At 38.7% G+C, this 19,001-nt stretch overlaps 3 protein-coding genes across 3 annotated transcripts; all 3 read right to left on the bottom strand.

The window, feature by feature from the left end:
- Positions 1-3,450, bottom strand: LOC121416557 (ankyrin-3-like). The gene is made up of 4 exons (XM_041610052.1): positions 2,605-3,450; positions 1,973-2,191; positions 1,435-1,586; positions 1-506 (listed from the first exon to the last, which is right to left on the bottom strand). The coding sequence occupies exons 1-4, from the start codon at positions 3,439-3,441 to the stop codon at positions 128-130; spliced, it is 1,587 nt and encodes a 528-aa protein (XP_041465986.1). The 5' UTR covers positions 3,442-3,450; the 3' UTR covers positions 1-127.
- Positions 3,451-14,213: 10,763 nt separating this feature from the next.
- LOC121416558 lies at positions 14,214-15,407 on the bottom strand. The gene is made up of 2 exons (XM_041610053.1): positions 15,268-15,407; positions 14,214-14,608 (listed from the first exon to the last, which is right to left on the bottom strand). Exons 1-2 carry the CDS (start codon positions 15,369-15,371, stop codon positions 14,230-14,232), a joined length of 483 nt encoding a protein of 160 aa, XP_041465987.1. The 5' UTR covers positions 15,372-15,407; the 3' UTR covers positions 14,214-14,229.
- A 1,310-nt stretch (positions 15,408-16,717) lies between these two features.
- Positions 16,718-17,432, bottom strand: LOC121417631 (myotrophin-like). The gene is made up of 2 exons (XM_041611368.1): positions 16,902-17,432; positions 16,718-16,798 (listed from the first exon to the last, which is right to left on the bottom strand). Exons 1-2 carry the CDS (start codon positions 17,430-17,432, stop codon positions 16,718-16,720), a joined length of 612 nt encoding a protein of 203 aa, XP_041467302.1.
- Positions 17,433-19,001: the final 1,569 nt, after the last annotated feature.

The raw sequence follows: 19,001 nt of genomic DNA on the forward strand, positions 1-19,001 counted from the left end.
CTGGAGTTACGAAGTATACGACGTTTACTACAAATTAAACGTCCAAGCTACATTTTTGACATTAGATTCAATCTCGCTACTTCCATAGGAGGGAAGTTGTTAGATGGATCAGATAATTTAACAAGTTTTAATTGGTTTTCCCTTCTGGGAGATATTCCTCCGCCAGTCTGGCTAAACCCGCTTTCTGAAGTGCTCTTTTGAGTGTTGGTAGCCCCTCTTCACCTGACGTACTATTAAACCAATGGTAAAGCATGGCATTTGTTCCTAATGATGTCACTTCAGAGCCTTTGTGATTTGTTTGCTCAAACCGTTTGACCTTTGCCTGGGCAATTCCTAATTTGAGACCAAGTGCCAGGACTAACTCATTCGGGATGTCTTCAGACAAGCAGTATAAGACCTCTTCGTTCAATATGGATGATGATCTTGAAGAACCAGCCTTCCTTTTTACTTTCTGGTCAACCTTACCACCTCCGGGAGGGCGCCCGTCTTGTACTCGGCTCTGCTCCCTGTAGAGGGTAAGCAAGAAATAAACAAGATTGTAATTGTAGTTGTCATAGCGACGTTAGATACATCAGTTAGGTATAGACATTGGTAATTTTCATGCTTTCCCTATTCGGGTTACTGCTATGTTTTCGTAATGAGTAAATGGATATTAGTCGACAGCGGAGAACGTGAGCCAACCTTATCATCATGAAAGGTAAAGTAAAGCTCCCAACCAGAATAAAGATTAAAATCCATGTTGTTGCTAGCTATTACAAGGTGACTTAATGCACAGTAATATCAAAACTTTCGATTGTCGAGAATAATGGATGGATAAGAAAGGTTCTCTACACTCTTAAAAATATTGGGTAAAAATGCTCTGTGATGGTAATTATGTATCCAACCAAAATTGGGCATTTTTGGGGGGGTATTATTATTTATCCAGTGTGATGAAAATTTTTCTCATTCTAAAGTAATTTCTGCTTATTTTTAACCTTACTGGACAATATGCTTCCCGCATTGGGTAAAATACTGCCCCAAATTGGTTGGATACATAATTACCCTCGTGCTGGTTAAAATTTTGCCCAATATTTTTTACAGTGAAAAGAACCCATCACAATTAACGGTCGATAAATCACTTAGATTCCTTGATTTATGAAGATGTTCATTACAATCATCAATTGATTTTGTGTAAAAAAGTTGATTTTAGGCATATGAACCCTAATAAAAGTCAGTAGGCAGAAGTTTTCTATGACCACTACTTCATGTATAAGGTACAGACTAGAAATTGGCGTATAGCGAAACAGAAATTCAACGACATTGGCTTTCTTCAGGTTCGTCCAGCTTAAATAATGGATTGATTAGGTGAGCCTATCAAAACAGATCCTTAAAACGGACTCTTTATAATTAGATCATGGCAAAGTTGAAAAAAGAATGCGATATCATTATACATACCCAACTAGTAATTTAGCCATCCTCCGTGATAAATAATCCAGTGGATTTTTGGAAGCTTTGTCTGGTATGTTCACATCAGCACCCTTCTGAATCAAATGCTTCATAAAAGCCTCGACTGGTGCGAGGGTATCCTTTGAACTTCCGGTCATCAACTAAAGCAATTAATTAGAAAAAAGACTATAGTATATGATTGTACTTAAGTACATGAAGAATAACCCAGTTTCATCTTTTGGCCAAATGGAGTTTAGCAGTTAAAGATAGATGAGCCAATCAGGATGCATAAATCACATCCCGGAAAAGACCAGAACCTGGGGATTAACAAACCAGCATCCCATCTTAGAAAATTTGTCCATGCCCCTTACCAAACATAATTATGTACAAACACGTTAGCCCGCCCCCCTTCCCCAATCCACACACACTTGTTACAATAATTATCGAGGAACGATGGGGGCGTCGACAGCAAAAAGATTAATTGATGCTCATTACGTTTGTTGATAGATAAGTTATTTAAAATTTATAGGACATTCTATAGAGCTACCTTTGAAAGTTCCTTGGTGACTTCAATCTCTGTAGATCCTTTGCCACTACAGAGTTCTGTAGCAGCAAGATGTAAGCAGGTCTGCCCTCCATAGGTCTGGGCATTCAGATCACCTCCATTGGAAACCAGGACATCAATGATAGAGGTCGAACCTTCAGAGGTGGCGACATGCAGGGGTGTTTCCCCTCGTGCGTCTGGTCTGTTCACGAGCTCTCTACCCTGCGTGCGAGAATCAAGCTTTTGGTCGAGTCTTCCTTTCTAAGAATAAGCTTCTATAATCTATCTTAAACATTAAACAATTTACCACTGACTTATAAGTTATGGCAACTGACAGAGTCGGTAGGAGTATAACTGGATTATTAAGACTTTATCAAATGCTTAAGGAAAGGCTGCCGATTATCTACTTTTCGTTAGTTATTTGCCAATTTTCAATAATACCCGTCAAAGTAATAATAATACTTTCGAAATGCAGTTGCTTCTTACATGTCTTAGGTATTTTTATCGTACCATGAAAAATTATAGTGGACATTCACCGCATGTATAAAGGGAGCATAACAAATTATATCAAAAACATACAGTATTATGCAAATATGGTATGTGATATTAAACAGAAGTTGATATAAAAACGGTACCTCTTTTTGTCGTAGAATATAACTGACAATAGTTTGGTGACCTTGAGAAGCAGCAGAGTGGAGCACTGACGTCCCATCGAACTCGGTTTTGTGAAGATCAGCTCCGTTGCTCAGCAAATACTTCAGCATTTGTATACGACCGTTGTAGCAAGCAACATGAAGAGGCGTGGTCCCATCTTGATCTGGCCTGTTGACGTCAGCTCCTGCATTTACAAGACTCTTGAGGACGTCCAGATGGTCGTAGAAAATGGAGTAATGCATGGACGTCCAGCCATTCTTCTTAGCGCTGTTCGGATCTGCCCTTACGCGAAGGAGATAATTGACTGTAGATAGATGTCCTCGAGCACTAGCCCAGAGAAGGGGGGATCTTCCACCCTTGTCGGCCTTGTCAATCTCGACATCTTGGCCGACAATGAACTTTAGGACATCTAGGTGTCCTCGTTTTGCTGCCATTGCAAGTGGAGTCATCCCATCGTAAGTTTGTCGATTGACATCTCCTCCTTTCGAGACGAGAAACCGAACAACATCAAGATGTCCTTCTCTTGAAGCTATATGCAACGGTGTCTGTCCATCCGTGTCCATCCCCTCAATATCGGCCCCTTTACTGACAAGGACCTTTGCCACGGCAGCTTGTCCGCTATAAGCCGCGATGCTAAGAAGAGACTCTCCTTCGAATTTCATTTTATTCATGTCCGAGACAACTCCGAGGGTTAGATTAACAATGTTTAAGTCGCCATCTTTGATCGCTTTCAGCAAGATGTCCGAGTTTTCCTCTTGGTCATCGGACAGGATACTGGCGCCCTTGTCCAGGATCCAGGAGAAGATCTGCTCCGCCATCTTGTACTGGTATAGACTTACAACTAACTATTCTACACTTGTGTTTTTGACAATCGTTGCTAATGTTGACATAATGTCGCGGTTATCAAAGGTTAATTGTAGCATATCGTTTACCTTATCATATACATATTGCGTTATTAATACTGTTATATAGGCTTCCTAGAAAAGGGTCATATTGGTTGTGGCAATATTCAGGGGTTAGAGTATACAATCGATACGAAGATAAACATATCGTTTACCTTATCATATACATATTGCGTTATTAATACTGTTATGCAGGCTTCATAGAAAAGGGTTATATTGGTTGTGGCAATATTCAGGGGTTAGAGTATACAATCGATATGAAGATAAACATGGTCGATAACATGAACGAGTTGTTAAGTATATCTCTGTCTGTGACGTACTGTCTGACTGTATAGATGCCAGTCTCCTTGTTTCTATCTCTGTGTGTCCTTCTTTTTCTCGAGCCTGATAAAAGCTGCAGGCCTGAAGCTCTGCAGTTTAAAACCCTAAAGAGACCGAAGTTAGAGAAATCCATTTTAGTATGTTGTCTGAACTCGGAAGTATACCTCAAGACATGATGTAGCTTAGTAGATCGTACACATTCCCTTTTTTTATTTGTTTCTTTCCCTCTCCATAATAAATGATATGGGATTTGTATAGCGCACTATCCACCTTGCTAGGTGCTCAAGGCGCTCCTATATTACCCCGGCTTAGGTAGTCTGCCGATTCTGGTGCGCACAGCTTTTTGAGGAATTACTTCCTGCCGGTACCCATTTACCTCACCTGGGTCGAGTACAGCACAGTGTGGATAAATTTCTTGCTGAAGTGAAACACGCCGTGGCTAGGAAGTAGAACCCACGACCCTCTGTTTGAAAGGCGAGATTCTGAACTGACCACAACGCATCGTCGCGGCGCAACTACACAGTCCACGACAAGCCCACGCGTTTGCCTTCTTCTTATAATTCCTGTTCTCTTTCTTTTTTTTTTATACTATCTTGTTATTGATCCTCCTACTCCTATTTCTTCCTTCTCACGTCCCTTCTCTAGCTCATCATCCTCGTTCTACTTCTCATTCTTAACTCTCTTTCTCCCGTTTCTCATTTTTCTTCTTCCCTCTTTAACTCAGCTCGTAATTTTTTTTTCGTTTTACTTATTTTACCGATATCTCCTGTATTCTTTTCTTTGTATATCATATCCTATATATATATATATATTATTATTTTCTTATCATTTTTTATGTTATACATTCGCAACATTGAAAATATGATACAGGTTAAAATGCTGACGTATCCGGTTCCCATAACGGCCATTTGTATCAGGGGCAGTGGCAGGATACTTTTTCAGGGGAGGGAGCTAATTCGACATAATAATGAATGCCATATAGTTGGTTTATAGAGTAATGCGGTTCATAAAAAGATATCCTTTTTATCTTCTATATTATTATTTTTTTCATTTCTTTCATTTTAATTTTTCCTTCCCCACGTACCCCTTTCATAATAAACAATCAAAGGAAAACTGTCACCCCAGTGTGACGTCACCGATGTTTGAAAAATATATTATTATTTTTGTCTCCAAAACAATGCTCAAAGTTCATTGAACATCATAAAGTTCAAGGAACAGTATTAATTTATACTATTTAAATTGCCTAGCGATTTACCTGTTTATGGATGGATCATTTTGATTGACCTTAATCTATCTTTGATACGATAAATTGTATTTGAACAACATGAACTTTATTACATACGTTCACTGGCGTAAATCCCGGGGGGATGGGGGGATATATCCCCCCACTTTTCGAGGAGGGGGGATGGCCTGTACAAACATCCCCCCACCTTTTACGGAAGAAATGAAAAAAAAAACACAAGAGATAATTGTTTTATTGGTGAAAATTCTTCCTAAAATACCGCTTAACAAATAAAACAATATATTATTGAATCATAAAATGCAAATAAAGAGCCAGTTCACCATTTCAAAACGAAATACTTATGTCCTCATTATAACATTGAGGAGAAACCCCCATTGCTTCCAATTCATCAATGTTAGGGTTTTGGGGAAGGGATTAAGATGGAATGTCAAAAAATTTTGAATGTAATCTCTAATAAAACCATTAAACCACCATGGGGTAAAAAAGATAATAATATCGGAGGGGGTATTTGCCATATGGACATACAGTGGCGTAACTACAGGGGGCATGGGGGCCCATTCCCCCCCCCCCATCGGCTTACCCCAAAAAACGGGGAAAAGGAGAAATGAGGAAGAAAGGAAGAGAAACGTAGTGGGAAAGAAGAAAATATTATTCATTATAATGTTATGTTATAATTACGTTATGTTACATTACATAAGAAACAATTTTATCATAACTTTAGGAAACATAATTTGCCCAGGACCTACGTATTCATTGTTCCTAGTGTTCGCATTGTCTGTTTAACGAGATATATAATCCTGTTGTACTAAAACATCCAGTTTTCAAGTAAATATAAACCAAATATATTTCCTAGCACTTAAGTGATAATTTTTTATGTAGTGACATATGCTTCTTTTACAAAAAGCGATTGCCCCATGTTAAGGTCTTCGTATATAAACATTTCCTGTCCGTGATTACGTTCGCATTAGTGGATTGGTGAGATATGTTTGCTCTTCATGAATTCCTAAAATCATTCCTTAAAATGTCCCTTCTGATCTGAATATCAAACAAATTTTGTTATGCATGTCCGAGACAACACTGAGCAGTATAGTTACAATGTTGAGGTCACCATCTTTGATCGCATGCAGCAACCTATCCTCTTCTTCATTTTCTTTGTCATCGGTTAGAATACTGACACTTTTGTTCACGACCCAATTGAAGATCTGTTCCGTCATCTTGTTTTGGTATAGACGTACAGCTATCTGGTAATTCCAACTGGTCTACACTTGACTATTTTTTACAATGGTTGCTATAATGTTGACATAATGTCGCGATTATCAAAGGTTAATTGTAGCATATGATATTTCGTTTACCTTATCATATAATCAGGGCGGATCCAGGATTTTCCAGGGGGGGGGGGCAAATTTTTCGGAGGAAAATTTTTAAAAGCAAAAAAAAAGTTTTCAACCACAAATTAAGGATATTTCGTACCCGCAAAAAAAAAAGGTCTTCAGTTTCAAAAGAGGGGGCACACCTCTGTTGTAAAATTCACAAATTTGAATTTTGCTTCTCAAGGGAGGGGGGGGGGGCACGGTCCGGCTTCGCCCCAGGGACCTGAGAAGCGGGGGTGCAGGGGGTGCTGAAGCACCCTCAGAAATTTTCCTAGGGGTGCTGCGTGTATTATTTTCCATAGGCAGCACCCCCACGAAATCAGGTTCCCTTTCAGTTTGTATTTTTTTAAATAAATGTTCATTTACATAGTCTCACATATTCCAATAACATCCCTCCTATTACGCGACTCAATCAAGCTCCGGCACTCCGATACAGACGTGGTCGCGCGCGATAAGTGATAACCATAGTTTCTACACTACTCGATAGCAGGGAGGGACATAATGGAATATGGGTGTGGTTGACTTGAAACTTCCAGGTTTTATGTCAATCAAGTGTGCGCGTGCCCGACCGCCCGTGTTTAGTATAAACAATTACAAGTCAGACAATAGAAATCAAATTTCACAGTATTTCTCGTCCTTCCTCATGGCCCTGGGAACCCGGAGGGGCCACTTACATTGACGAGTGGATACCATGCGCGACCAAAAAAAACACGTAAAAAGGATGTCTTTTTCACGATAGGGCACGTTACGTACGTAACGTGATAAGGGTGTCAAAAACACAAAAATAATGAAAAAAGGGTATCTATTTCGCTAGGAAAATTACGTGTTTAGGGTCGAATTTGCGGGGATGATAAAACAAAATTAAAATGTTTTATAAAGGATGTCCTTTTTGCCCCAACACTTCGTGATTAGAGTCCGATTTGCGCGAGGTGTAGAAGATGGGGTCGTACTAAACCAAATAAGGTAAAGCCGACGACCGAAGGACCCGTAACAATAAAACATTCCTGTACTTGTTTAGGGGTTCATTTCAGGGAATATTTGCCAAGAGTATATCGTTTTGTTTCCAATACTTGTTAAGGGTAGGGTTTCACACGCCAATACTTGTTAAGGGGTGCATTTTCAGAATATGGAAATTACGTGTTTAGGGTGCTTTTCGAGACCCCATGGTCGCGCATGGTATCCACTTGTGAATGGAAGTGGCCCCCCGGGCCTGGGAAGCGGGGATACCGGGGGTGCTGCATTTGAAATTTTCCATAGACAGCACCTCCTGGAAATCTAGTGAAAAGGTGAAAAATGACAGAAATGTAATGAAAATGAACGACGTTTTTGTAAAAAAAAACCTCCACTTCGTATTTTTCCGTCACAGTACTTAAAATAGTATTTAAATTCACCCTTTTCAGATGGGAATATACCAAATATTTTCTGCTCGCGCTTCGCGCTTGCATTATTGATTTTTATAATAAGAAAATTATTTACAATGCCCAGATACTAGGTCTAACTTTTAACATGCGCACGCATGTTTATTCAGATACGCAGCTTGTCTTGGGGCTACTCCGGGCTGAAAATATTTATATAAAATACAATTTTATGAAAATCTGATAACGAATATTTAAGTAATTTAATTCTAAAGTTTAGCAATATTTTATGAAAATGGTGATATGCATGTCGTCATGAATATTTAATAGGTGGGTTGATATGGGCGGAAATCTGTCCCCAATGGGAGGGGGACAAGGGCCTGGAAAATTTGACAAGCAAAAAAAGAGAAGGTTATCACCCTAAATGTAAAATCATTTTAACCCTAACAAAATTTGAAAAGCCCCCCCCAAAAAAAAAAAAAAAAAAGATTTTCACTCAAAATGTATGGTCATTTAGTCCAAAAGGTATTATTTTGTTTGTGAAGTGATATATTTTTCTCCATGAAAGACTAAAATAGAAGGGAGACATTTGATGTTGTGTCCTACTATTTTTGGTAGCGGAGTGGACACGTCCTCCTGCCCTCAGGGATTTCCGCCCATGTAGGGTGAAGATGTCACATCCCCACTATCCTGTTTCTTGTGTCATTACATGGAATCAAAATCATTTTTCATAAATATAGTGTGAATGATATATCTCCCTTATAATGAAATAAGTGGCAGCAAAGAATATCTCATAGACTAAATCCGTTGTCGATTCAACTGTTTTGGGGGTCTTAAAGGGAAAATACTGAACAAACCTAATGTTTTGAAATAAGATACAAAAGAACAAGTGGGGTTATGACATCATCAGTTTGCTCATTGAATATTAATGAAGACATGCTTAAAACTGTTTCACCGGAATAATGCTAATCTTTAAACTGCAATAACTTTGTTATTCCTTGTCGGATTTTGATCAAATTTTTATTCCCATGTTCGTTTGATTTTTTCTCTGTCTGTTCAAAACATATTACATTCAGTGTGGAGTTTCAGATCAGATTATCAAAAATTTTCTGCTCACACTTCGCGCTCACATCATCAATGAAAAAATATATCAAATTGCCAATCATTTTCTTAATTTACAAGACATGAATAGAATGTCCCGATTTTAGGTCTGAATTTTCAATTTTTTTCCGCTCGCGCTTTGCGCTCGCATCAATTGTATAGTTATATACCTATCCTGTTCATGCTTAGAAAAGTGCTTAAGATGTCCCGTTTTTAGGTCTGAAGTGTCATTTTTATTTCCGCTCTCGCTTCGCGCTCACATCAATTGTATAGTTATATACTTATCCTGTTCATTATTAGAAAAGTGTTTAGAATGTCTCGGGTTTTTTTTTTGTCTGAAATCTCAATTTTGTTTCCGCTCGCGCTTCGCGCTCGCATCAATTGTATAATTATTTACCTATCCTGGGGGGTGTTTCACAAAGATTTAAGTATGATTTGCGTACGGTATGAAAGGCTTGACCACATTGGTCAGATCGTGTCATGAGGACGCGAACTATATAATGCGTATCTATCAATAAAATCGCGCGTTGCATATCATGTACGCGTCGGTTTTTAAGTGCGACTTAAGTCATACTTAAATCTTTGTGAAACACCCCCAGTTCATGATTAGAAAAGTGCTTAGAATGTCTTGTTTTTTGGTCTGAAATCTCAATTTTGTTTCCGCTCGCGCTTCGCGCTCGCATCAATTGTATAGTTATATACCTATCCTGTTCATGATTAGAAATGTGCTTAGAATGTCTTGTTTTGGGGGTCTGAAATTTTGTTTCCGCTCGCGCTTCGCGCTCGCAACAATTGTATAGTTATATAATAATCCTCTTCATTATTAGAAAAGTGTTTAGAATGTCTCGGGTTTTTTTTGTCTAAAACCTCAATTTTGTTTCCGCTCGCGCTTCGCGCTCGCATCAATTGTATATTTATATACCTATCATGTTTATGATTACAAAAGTGCTTAAAATGTCTAGTATTTAGGCCGGAATGTCAAATTTTTCATCTCGCGCTTCGCGCCTGCATTATTTGATTGTTGATATATATATCGTCTTAATGGGTAACTGCAGACAGTCCTTATAATACTTCCCTTTCGATCAGACAAGAGCGTATATAAACAATATCTGATCACGTTCGCAGTTATTATTTATTACATACGCATCTTGTTCAGGACCACAAACATTGCTCAAAATTTTCAATTTTCAGGACAAAATACATGAAATTGCCCCCTCCCCCCAAAAAAAGCTCGCACTCGAGTTATCTAATTATATATCTATGTTCTTTTATAAGAAGAAAGCTAAGAAGCAACTATCATGTATGTGTGTGTGTAATTATGGAAAACTCAATTATGTGCCCCCCCCCCTTGAGGAGAGATTTCAGCATCCCCACTGAAAAAATTGTTCCCAGGTCCTTCCTCCCCCCCCCCCCCAGATCTGCCAGTGCACATATGCAGGCTTCCCAGAAAAGGGTAACATTGTTTGTATAATAAAAGGCGTTCTCCAGTCAGGTTTGTGCACATCCCTATCTGCGCATGTTTTTTGCCATGCGCGTTGTTTGACGTCACAATAAAGTGAAGAACAGGTGAGTAATCAGCAAATAATGGTACAGGTAGGACCTGATTTTTTTTCCAATCATCGGCATTCCAACAGCAAATCTTGGGTTATTTTTACCATAATCTCTTTCTATTATTTGCAAATAATCTATTGGCCAAATTTTGAAGCGCTTCTACCTCTTCAGAATACTTTACTCTGCTGTGATGCGTAAGCATGACGAACTGTAGGGGTGGGGGCGGGAGGTGGCATGATATTATGTTGGGGGAGGGAGGGGGTCAATTCGACCTAATTATTGTAATTATTTCGTCTCCAAAAACAAGGTTCAAAGTCTATTGAACATTATACAATCCAAAAGGGCAAATAGTAGAACAAAAGTACTAATAGGCATGTAGTGGAAATTAAATGGGTAAGAGATAGATAGAGAGAGAGAGAGGGGGGGGGGGGGGGCAATTCCATCATGTTGACATCGCGTGTGAATTTGATTATATGATAAATGATATCAAACATTTGTTTTTCTTTCTATCCTCATCTACAGGTTAAAGACAAATATAAAGCAGGCGACTTCCAGGGCTCAGCTCACTCAAAGCCTCTAAATCTACAAAGAACTGGTCGATAGCGAGCGTTATCATCGGACTCATCATGCTCGTCATCGGCATAATAATGCTGGTATATTTCATCATCGAATACAAAGGCAAGAACAAAGCCCCTCTGAACCCGGATGTCTGCGACGGAAGTTATCTGGACACTCACTCCGTTTCGTCATCATGGGGAGAGGTGCATTTTGGGTAGACTTAAGCACACATGATCGTAGCTGTCTTCTATTTTCAATTTAAAAAACAAAAACACGGAAAGGACAAACCCGAGAAACCCGGATGTAACGGACCTCCGCACGGGCCCTTTCATGATGAGGGCATTTTCAAAACAACTACGCAAACGCTTTCTATGACGCAGAAAATCTTAAGTCAAATGCCATTCAATGACAAAACAGCGTCGAAATTGGTGAATCAAAACAGTGTCGTCCTACCTCGGACAAACGACATAATTATTTGCAATTTTTGTCCGGTCAGAATCTTGGGACGATCATTTGACTTGCATTTTCAAAGGAATCGATGCGTTGTAAAAAGCGTCTGCCAAGTGATTGCGAAAATTCACTGTTATCATCGGGAGAATGACATTTGGGTAGTGATCGCGACTGGTGCAACACGCTTTGATTAGTTTCTCGAGTCGACAGATGCGCCATATGCGACGCCAGATCTGCATGTCAATGATGGACACGGGGGACAACCTATTAGTCATTAGGGATTATTTTTGCTCCTCGACGTACGGTATGGTTAAGAACACAGTGAATGTATTGAAAAATTCTCATCAAACGACGATGAACAGCTAGGAGGGCTTTGTCGACAGTTGGTCCATCGGAACATCAATTTCGTCCTAATTTTCGGAGCCGATGAAAAAATTCAATTAGGTGGTGTGTCTACAGTCCAGGACGAAACTGTTGTTTTAATTTACCGATTCTCGACAAAGACTTCATGGTTGTTATTTTTCATGATATACATTAGACAATACATGTTGTCTGTTCTTGAACCAACCAACCGTACAGCGAGGAGCAAAACCCCCTAATGATGACGTGACTGCTCCATGAAAGGAATTAATTTCATAACAATTATATTTCTATATTATGACAAACAATACATGTAAATTTATTTGTATTATAGTGAGAGTTTTGGTAATAGACCTACAAAAACATGATGAAGATATCAATTTTGTATCATTTTAGACAATAATATATAGTGCTATGCTACTATGCATATTTTATATCTATTTATCATGTCTATGTGTTTATATTCACAAAAACGTACACACAAAACTTTCATCCGTTTACGTCGTTTTTAATTAAAACAAAAACAATCCAGATCTTAGCAATGAAGAAAATCTTTCATGTATCATAAAAGGCCTTATCTATTTTGCTGTACACTTTCTTTGTGATATTTATATCATTCGAAATAATCATATGGTGTATTTAGTTATTTTCGTACTTTCTTTAGAATGAGTGAAAACTTTACCTTTTAAGGAGTGAATATATTTGAAAGGGTGAATAGGGAGTAAATATACTGAAATACATTTTAGTGACCACATGGATAAAAAAAAAACACTTCGAATTGAAATGAAAACATTTACTATAAATTCACTCGTTCAGAAATTGCTCCTTAAAAATAAGTTTTTAGATTTTTCTTCTTGTCAAATAAATAATTTTATAGAATAAAATTATTTAGTAGTCTATTGAAATTCTATTACGAAAAGAATTATAGATATTAAATTCTTTCGAACATTTTTAGATCTTGTGGCGTCCCCGAGCTTTGCATTTTTGTGTTGTCTGGTTGCAAAAATCTCATATTAAAAGAGTCTACAATTGATTGCATGTAAATCCCGCAGATGTATGTATCTGCCCTTTCCAACCCTTACTCTCTCCATCCCCGCCCCCCCCCCCCCTCTCTCACACACACACACTGTATATCCTTCTCCTCTCTCTTTTTGTTACTTTGTCTCTCCCCATATAGTACCGTCTTCGTCTTCTCTTTCTTGCTTTCTCTCCGCTCTCCCCCCTCTCTCTCTCTCTCTCTCTCCCTCCACCACCCCACTCCATGTTCACCCTCTTCACCCCTATCTCTTCTCTCTTATTCTCTCTACTTATATTTTTATTTTCTTCCTATCTCTCCACTCTCTTCCACTTTTCCCTGTCCCTTACACCTCTGTCTTTAAATCTGTCCGTGTATATCTGTCTCCTCTCTGTCGATTTACAAATAGCCTAATTTTTGGAGATGCAGGGCCGGTTTCATCAAAATGCGATCATAACAAATGTGCAATAACCGTTAAAAGCCACTGAATCCTCCAATCTGATTGGCTGATGGTAATTTTGGTATAGATATTGCGCCTTTGTTATTATAACGAGTCTTCATGAAACGGGATCCAGGTATCTACGTTAGATGTTAAAGTATACCCTCTCAATCGCTATGATTTCAACTAAATACAAATTCATTGGAGTTATGATGGAATCGAATAGAATGTTAGATATCTGAATATGTAGATTACAAATGTCATCAAAACTTTGACTCTTTAATGATTCCATCAACATAAGCAGATGGAAAAGCCTGAGATTATACCAAACACATTTTTTTAACTCTTCGATATTTGATTATAAAAATTGGTATAAAACAAAATGCTTGAAAATAATAAATTATTGCGACTTATAAATAACCAACCATCAAGTGCTGGATAAATATTTTGTTCGCAGCACTGACCATAAAATATCTAGAATTTTCTTGCAAATAATATCAATCATAAAATTCACTGGAATAATGGCTGGAATGTGAATAACCCCGTCGCGTTTTTCGCACGACGTCTGGCATTGATAGAATATGTGCCCGCAAAGCAGATTTATTTGAAACGTCTGGTGTGGAAAGGAATATTTGCTTGAACCATTTTAAAATAATCTTAAGAGACGGACCGAAATTCATATGGTTGGGCCCACATATCATCTCGCTTGAAAAGTAACCCATGATAAATTTAAGTGTTCAGATGCTAAGGCGATTCCATTTTAATCTTAAAGGAACTTTAATTGACCTATTTCGGGGTTTCCCGGTCATTTGACCTGGAGTTACGAAGTATACGACGTCTACTACAAATTAAACGTCCAAACTACATTTTGGACATTGAATTGAATCTCGCTACTTTCATAGGAGGGATATTGTTAGATGGATCACCTATTTTAACAAATTTTAAGTGGTTTTCCCTTCTTGGAGATATTCCTCCGCCAGTCTGGCTAAACCCGATTTCTTAAGTGCTCTTTTGAGTGTTGGTAGCCCCTCTGCACCTGTCGTACTATTAAACCAATAGTAAAGCATGGCATTAGTTCCTGATGATGTCACTCCAGAGCCTTTATGGTTTTTGGATTCAAACCTTTTGACCTTTGCTTGAGAGATTCCTAATTTAAGACCTAGTGCCAGGACTGACTCATTCGGGATGTCTTCAGACAACTGGTACAAGACCTCTTCGTTCAATATGGATGATGATCTTGAAGAACCAACCTTCCTTTTTGCTGTCTGGTCAACCTTGCCACCTCCGGGAGGGCGCCCGTCTTGTGCTCGACTCTGATCCCTGTAGAGGGTAAGCCAAAAAACAAACAAGGTTGTAATTGTAGTTGTCATAGTGACGTGAGATACATCAGTTAGGTATAGACATTGGTATTTTTTCATGCTTTCCTTATTCGGGTTTCTTGGCTATTTTTTATGATGAGTAACTTGATGTTGGTCGACAGCAGAGAACGTGGGCCAACCTAATCCTCATGAAAGATGAAGTAAAATTCCCAACAAGAATAAAAAAAAAAGAAGCCGCGTTGTTGTTAGCTATTACAAGGTAACTTGATGTCCAGAATAACGGATAGATGATAAAGGTTTTCTTAAGAGCATCACAATTGACGGTCGATGAATCACTTTGATTCCTTGATTAATTTTATGAAGATGTTCATTACAATCATCAATTGATTTTGTGTAAAAAAAAAAGGTTATTAGGCGTATGAACCCTAATAAAAGTCAGTAGGCAGAAGTTTTCTATGACCACTACTTCATGTATAAGGTACAGACTAGAAATGGGCCTATAGCGAAACAGAAATTCAACGACATTGGCTTTCTTAAGGTTCGTCCAGTTTAAATAATGGATTGATTAGGTGAGCCTATCAAAACAGCTCCTTAAAACTGACTCTTTATAATTAGATCATGGTTAAGTTCAAAATAGATTGCAATATCATCTATACATACCCAACCAGTAATTTAGCCATCCTGTGTGATAAATAATCCAGTGAATTTTTGGAAGCCATGTCTAGTATGTTCACGTCAGCACCCTTCTGAATCAAATGCGTCATAAAAGCCTCGACTGGTGCGAGGGTATCCTTTGAACTTCCGGTCATCAACTAAAGCAATCAATTATGAAAATAAATTAGATTTAACTATATAAATTTTACTTAAGACATAGGGCCTACATAAAGAATAGGCTAACCCTATTTCATCTCTAGGCCAAATTGAGTTTAGCATTACAGATGAGTGAGGCAATTAGGATGTATATGTAATTTACCTCCCGGAATAAAACCCGAACCTCGGGAAAGCGACTGAAAGGGATGAAAAACTGACCAAAATCTTTTTTTTAATACCCCCAAATAATTTTTGTTTTTCTTGATTAACTTGAAATAAACTTATCTATATCATGAATTTCGTTCGTGCTTGTATTCCGATACCCATTTGCTTTGCAGAGTTGAAGGATCGCCTGACTTAATTAGTCAAGTTTTTCTTAGCAAATCAGCACTCCGTCTAAGAAAATCTATCCATGCCCCTGACCAAACAAAAATATGTACAAACACGCACCCCCCCCACACACACACACGCCTGTTACAACAAACATCTAGGAACTAGCAACTTTAAAGGTTAATTGACGCCCTGTACGTTCGTTGATAGACATGTTATTTGAAATTAATAGGACGCTCTATACCTTTGACAGTTCCTTGGTGACTTCAATCTCTGTAGATCCTTCACAGAGTTCTGTAGCAGCAAGATGTAAGCAGGTTTGTCCTCCATACGTCTGGGCATTCAGGTCACCTCCGTTGGAAACCAGGACATCAATGATAGAGGTCGAACCTTCAGAGGTGGCGACATGCAGGGGTGTTTCCCCTCGTGCGTCTGGTCTGTTCACGAGCTCTCTACCCTGCGTGCGAGAATCAAGCTTTTGGTTGAGTCTTCCTTTCTAAGAATAAGCTTCTATAATCTATCTTAAACATTAAACAATTTACCACTGACTTATAAGTTATGGCAACTGACAGAGTCAGTAGGAGTATAACTGGATTATTAAGACGTGTTCTTTATCAAATGCTACTTTTCGTTAGTTATTTGCCGATTTTCAATAATACCCGTCAAAGTAATAATAATACTTTCGAAATGCAGTTGCTTCTTACATGTCTTAGGTATTTTTATCGTACCATGAAAAATTATAGTGGACATTCACCGCATGTATAAAGGGAGCATAACAAATTATATCAAAAACATATTATGCAAATATGGTATGTGATATTAAACAGAAGTTGATATAATCACGGTACCTCTTTTTGTCGTAGAATATAACTGACAATAGTTTGGTGACCTTGAGAAGCAGCAGAGTGGAGCACTGACGTCCCATCGAACTCGGTTTTGTGAAGATCAGCTCCGTTGCTCAGCAAATACTTCAACATTTGTATACGACCGTTGTAGCAAGCAACATGAAGAGGCGTGGTCCCATCTTGATCTGGCCTGTTGACGTCAGCTCCTGCATTTACAAGACTCTTGAGGACGTCCAGATGGTCGTAGAAGATGGAGTAATGCATGGACGTCCAGCCATTCTTCTTAGCGCTGTTCGGATCTGCCCTTACGCGAAGGAGATAATTGACTGTAGATAGATGTCCTCGAGCACTAGCCCAGAGAAGGGGGGATCTTCCATCCTTGTCGGCCTTGTCAATCTCGACATCTTGGCCGACAATGAACTTTAGGACATCTAGGTGTCCTCGTTTTGCTGCCATTGCAAGTGGAGTCATCCCATCGTAAGTTTGTCGATTGACATCTCCTCCTTTCGAGACGAGAAACCGAACTACCTCTAGATGTCCTTCTCTCGAAGCTACATGCAACGGTGTCAGCCCATCCTCGTCCATCCCCTCAATATCGGCCCCTTTACTGACAAGGACCTTTGCCACGGCAGCTTGTCCGCTATAAGCCGCGATGCTAAGAAGAGACTCGCCCTCGAATTTCATTTTATTCATGTCCGAGACACCTCCGAGGGTTAGATTAACAATGTTTAAGTCGCCATCTTTGATCGCTTTCAGCAAGATGTCCGAGTTTTCCTCTTGGTCATCGGACAGGATGCTGGCGCCCTTGGCCAAAAGCCAGGAGACGATATGCTCCGCCATCTTGTTTTGGTATAGACTTACAGCTATCTGGTAATTCCAACTGGTCTACACTATTTCTTTTTGACAATTGTTGGTAATGTTGACATAATGTATCGGTTATCAAACATTAATAGTGCCATATCGTTTACCATTTACATATTGCGTTATTACAGGCTTCCTAGAAAAGGGTGGCATTGGTTCTAGCAATATTCAGGGGTTAGACTAAACAATCGATATGAAGATAATCATGGTCGATAACAGGAACGAGTTGTTAAGTATATCTCTGTCTGTGACTGCCTGACTGTATAGATGCCAGTCTCCTTGTTTCTATCTTTGTGTGTCCTTCTCTTTCTCGAGCTTGATAAAAGCAGGCCTGAAGATCTGCAGTTTAAAACCCTAAAGAGACCGAAGTTAAAGAAATATATCTTGGTATGTTGTTTGAACTCGGAAGTATCCCTCAAGCCATGATGTACTTAGTAGTTCGTACACATTCCCTTTTTACATTGTTTCTTTCCCTTTCTTCATGTTTCCTTTCGTAAAATTCATGTTCTCTTTCCTTATACTATCTTGTTATTGATTCTCCTACTCCTATTTCTTCCTTCTCACGTCCCTTCTTTAGCTCCTCATCCTCTTTCTACTTCTCATTCTTAACTCTCTTTCTCCAGTTTCTCATTTTTCTTCTTCTCTCTTCAACTCAACTCATAATTTTGTTTTTGTTCTTTTACTTATTTACCGATATCTCTCGTATTAACTTCTTTGTATATCCTGTATCAGTGTATATAAGTATTTCTTTATCAGTGTTTATGTTTTACATTCGCAACATTGAAATAGGGGCGCACCCGGTTTCCATAAAGGCTATTTGTTTGTATCAGGGGCGGTGGCATGATATTTTACCAAGGGAGGGAGCTAAGGAGGGGCAATTCGACCTAATAGTGAATGCCATATAGTTTGTTTATAGAGTAATACGGTCCATAAATATATATCCTTTTTATCTTCTTCATTACTTTTTCCCTTTCTTTCATTTCAATTCTTCCTTCCCCACCCCTTTCATAATAAACAATCGAAGGGTGACTGTCACCCCCTTAAGACGTCACCAATGTTTGAACAATATATTATTACTTTTTTGTTTCCAAAACAGTTCTCAAAGTACATTGAACATTATACGATCCAAAGTTTGAATTTATATTATTTATATTGCCTTGCGCTTTATATAATTGTTTAGATGGATAAGTTTGATTGCTTTTATCGATCTTTGATATGATTTGTGTTTGAACAACATTAATTTTATTACAAACTATACTTCGCTTTGAGGCGTGCTTCTACGAAATGGAGGGAGGGTGGCCTTTGTGGACCTAACCTCCGCTTAACACTTCGGTGTTGGTGCCTTCTACGTTCGTTGGTACTATCGTTCCTCATCTTGAGAAGCAGTCGAGCAGACCCCCCCCCCCTCCCCCCCCACAAAAAATTGTGTTGACTCTTAATTGTCTCTTTGTCAGACATTAATTTCGGACGGGAAAATGAACCGTTGAAAAAAAATGGCGTTGACGTTTTTCTGAGTTGTTGACACCCAGCTAAAAAAAACCAGTAAGA

Source organism: Lytechinus variegatus, chromosome 6 (assembly GCF_018143015.1).
Source record: "Lytechinus variegatus isolate NC3 chromosome 6, Lvar_3.0, whole genome shotgun sequence".
NCBI classification, from domain to species: Eukaryota; Metazoa; Echinodermata; class Echinoidea; order Temnopleuroida; family Toxopneustidae; genus Lytechinus; species Lytechinus variegatus.

What these genes read in the sequence shown, in the direction of transcription:
- LOC121416557 (XM_041610052.1), bottom strand. Translation starts at nt 3,441, where the DNA reads ATGGCGGAGCAGATCTTCTCCTGGATCCTGGACAAGGGCGCCAGTATC. An exon ending in ATATTCTACGACAAAAAGAG is followed by an intron (nt 2,192 to 2,604) that starts GTACCGTTTTTA and finishes TCTCGCACGCAG; the next exon opens with GGTAGAGAGCTCGTGAACAG. An exon ending in ATGGCTAAATTACTAGTTGG is followed by an intron (nt 507 to 1,434) that starts GTATGTATAATG and finishes TACCCTCTACAG; the next exon opens with GGAGCAGAGCCGAGTACAAG.
- LOC121417631 (XM_041611368.1), bottom strand. Translation starts at nt 17,432, where the DNA reads ATGGCGGAGCATATCGTCTCCTGGCTTTTGGCCAAGGGCGCCAGCATC. An exon ending in CAGTCAATTATCTCCTTCGC is followed by an intron (nt 16,799 to 16,901) that starts GTAAGGGCAGAT and finishes TTGTAAATGCAG; the next exon opens with GAGCTGACGTCAACAGGCCA.
- LOC121416558 (XM_041610053.1), bottom strand. Translation starts at nt 15,371, where the DNA reads ATGACGCATTTGATTCAGAAGGGTGCTGACGTGAACATACTAGACATG. An exon ending in ATGGCTAAATTACTGGTTGG is followed by an intron (nt 14,609 to 15,267) that starts GTATGTATAGAT and finishes TACCCTCTACAG; the next exon opens with GGATCAGAGTCGAGCACAAG.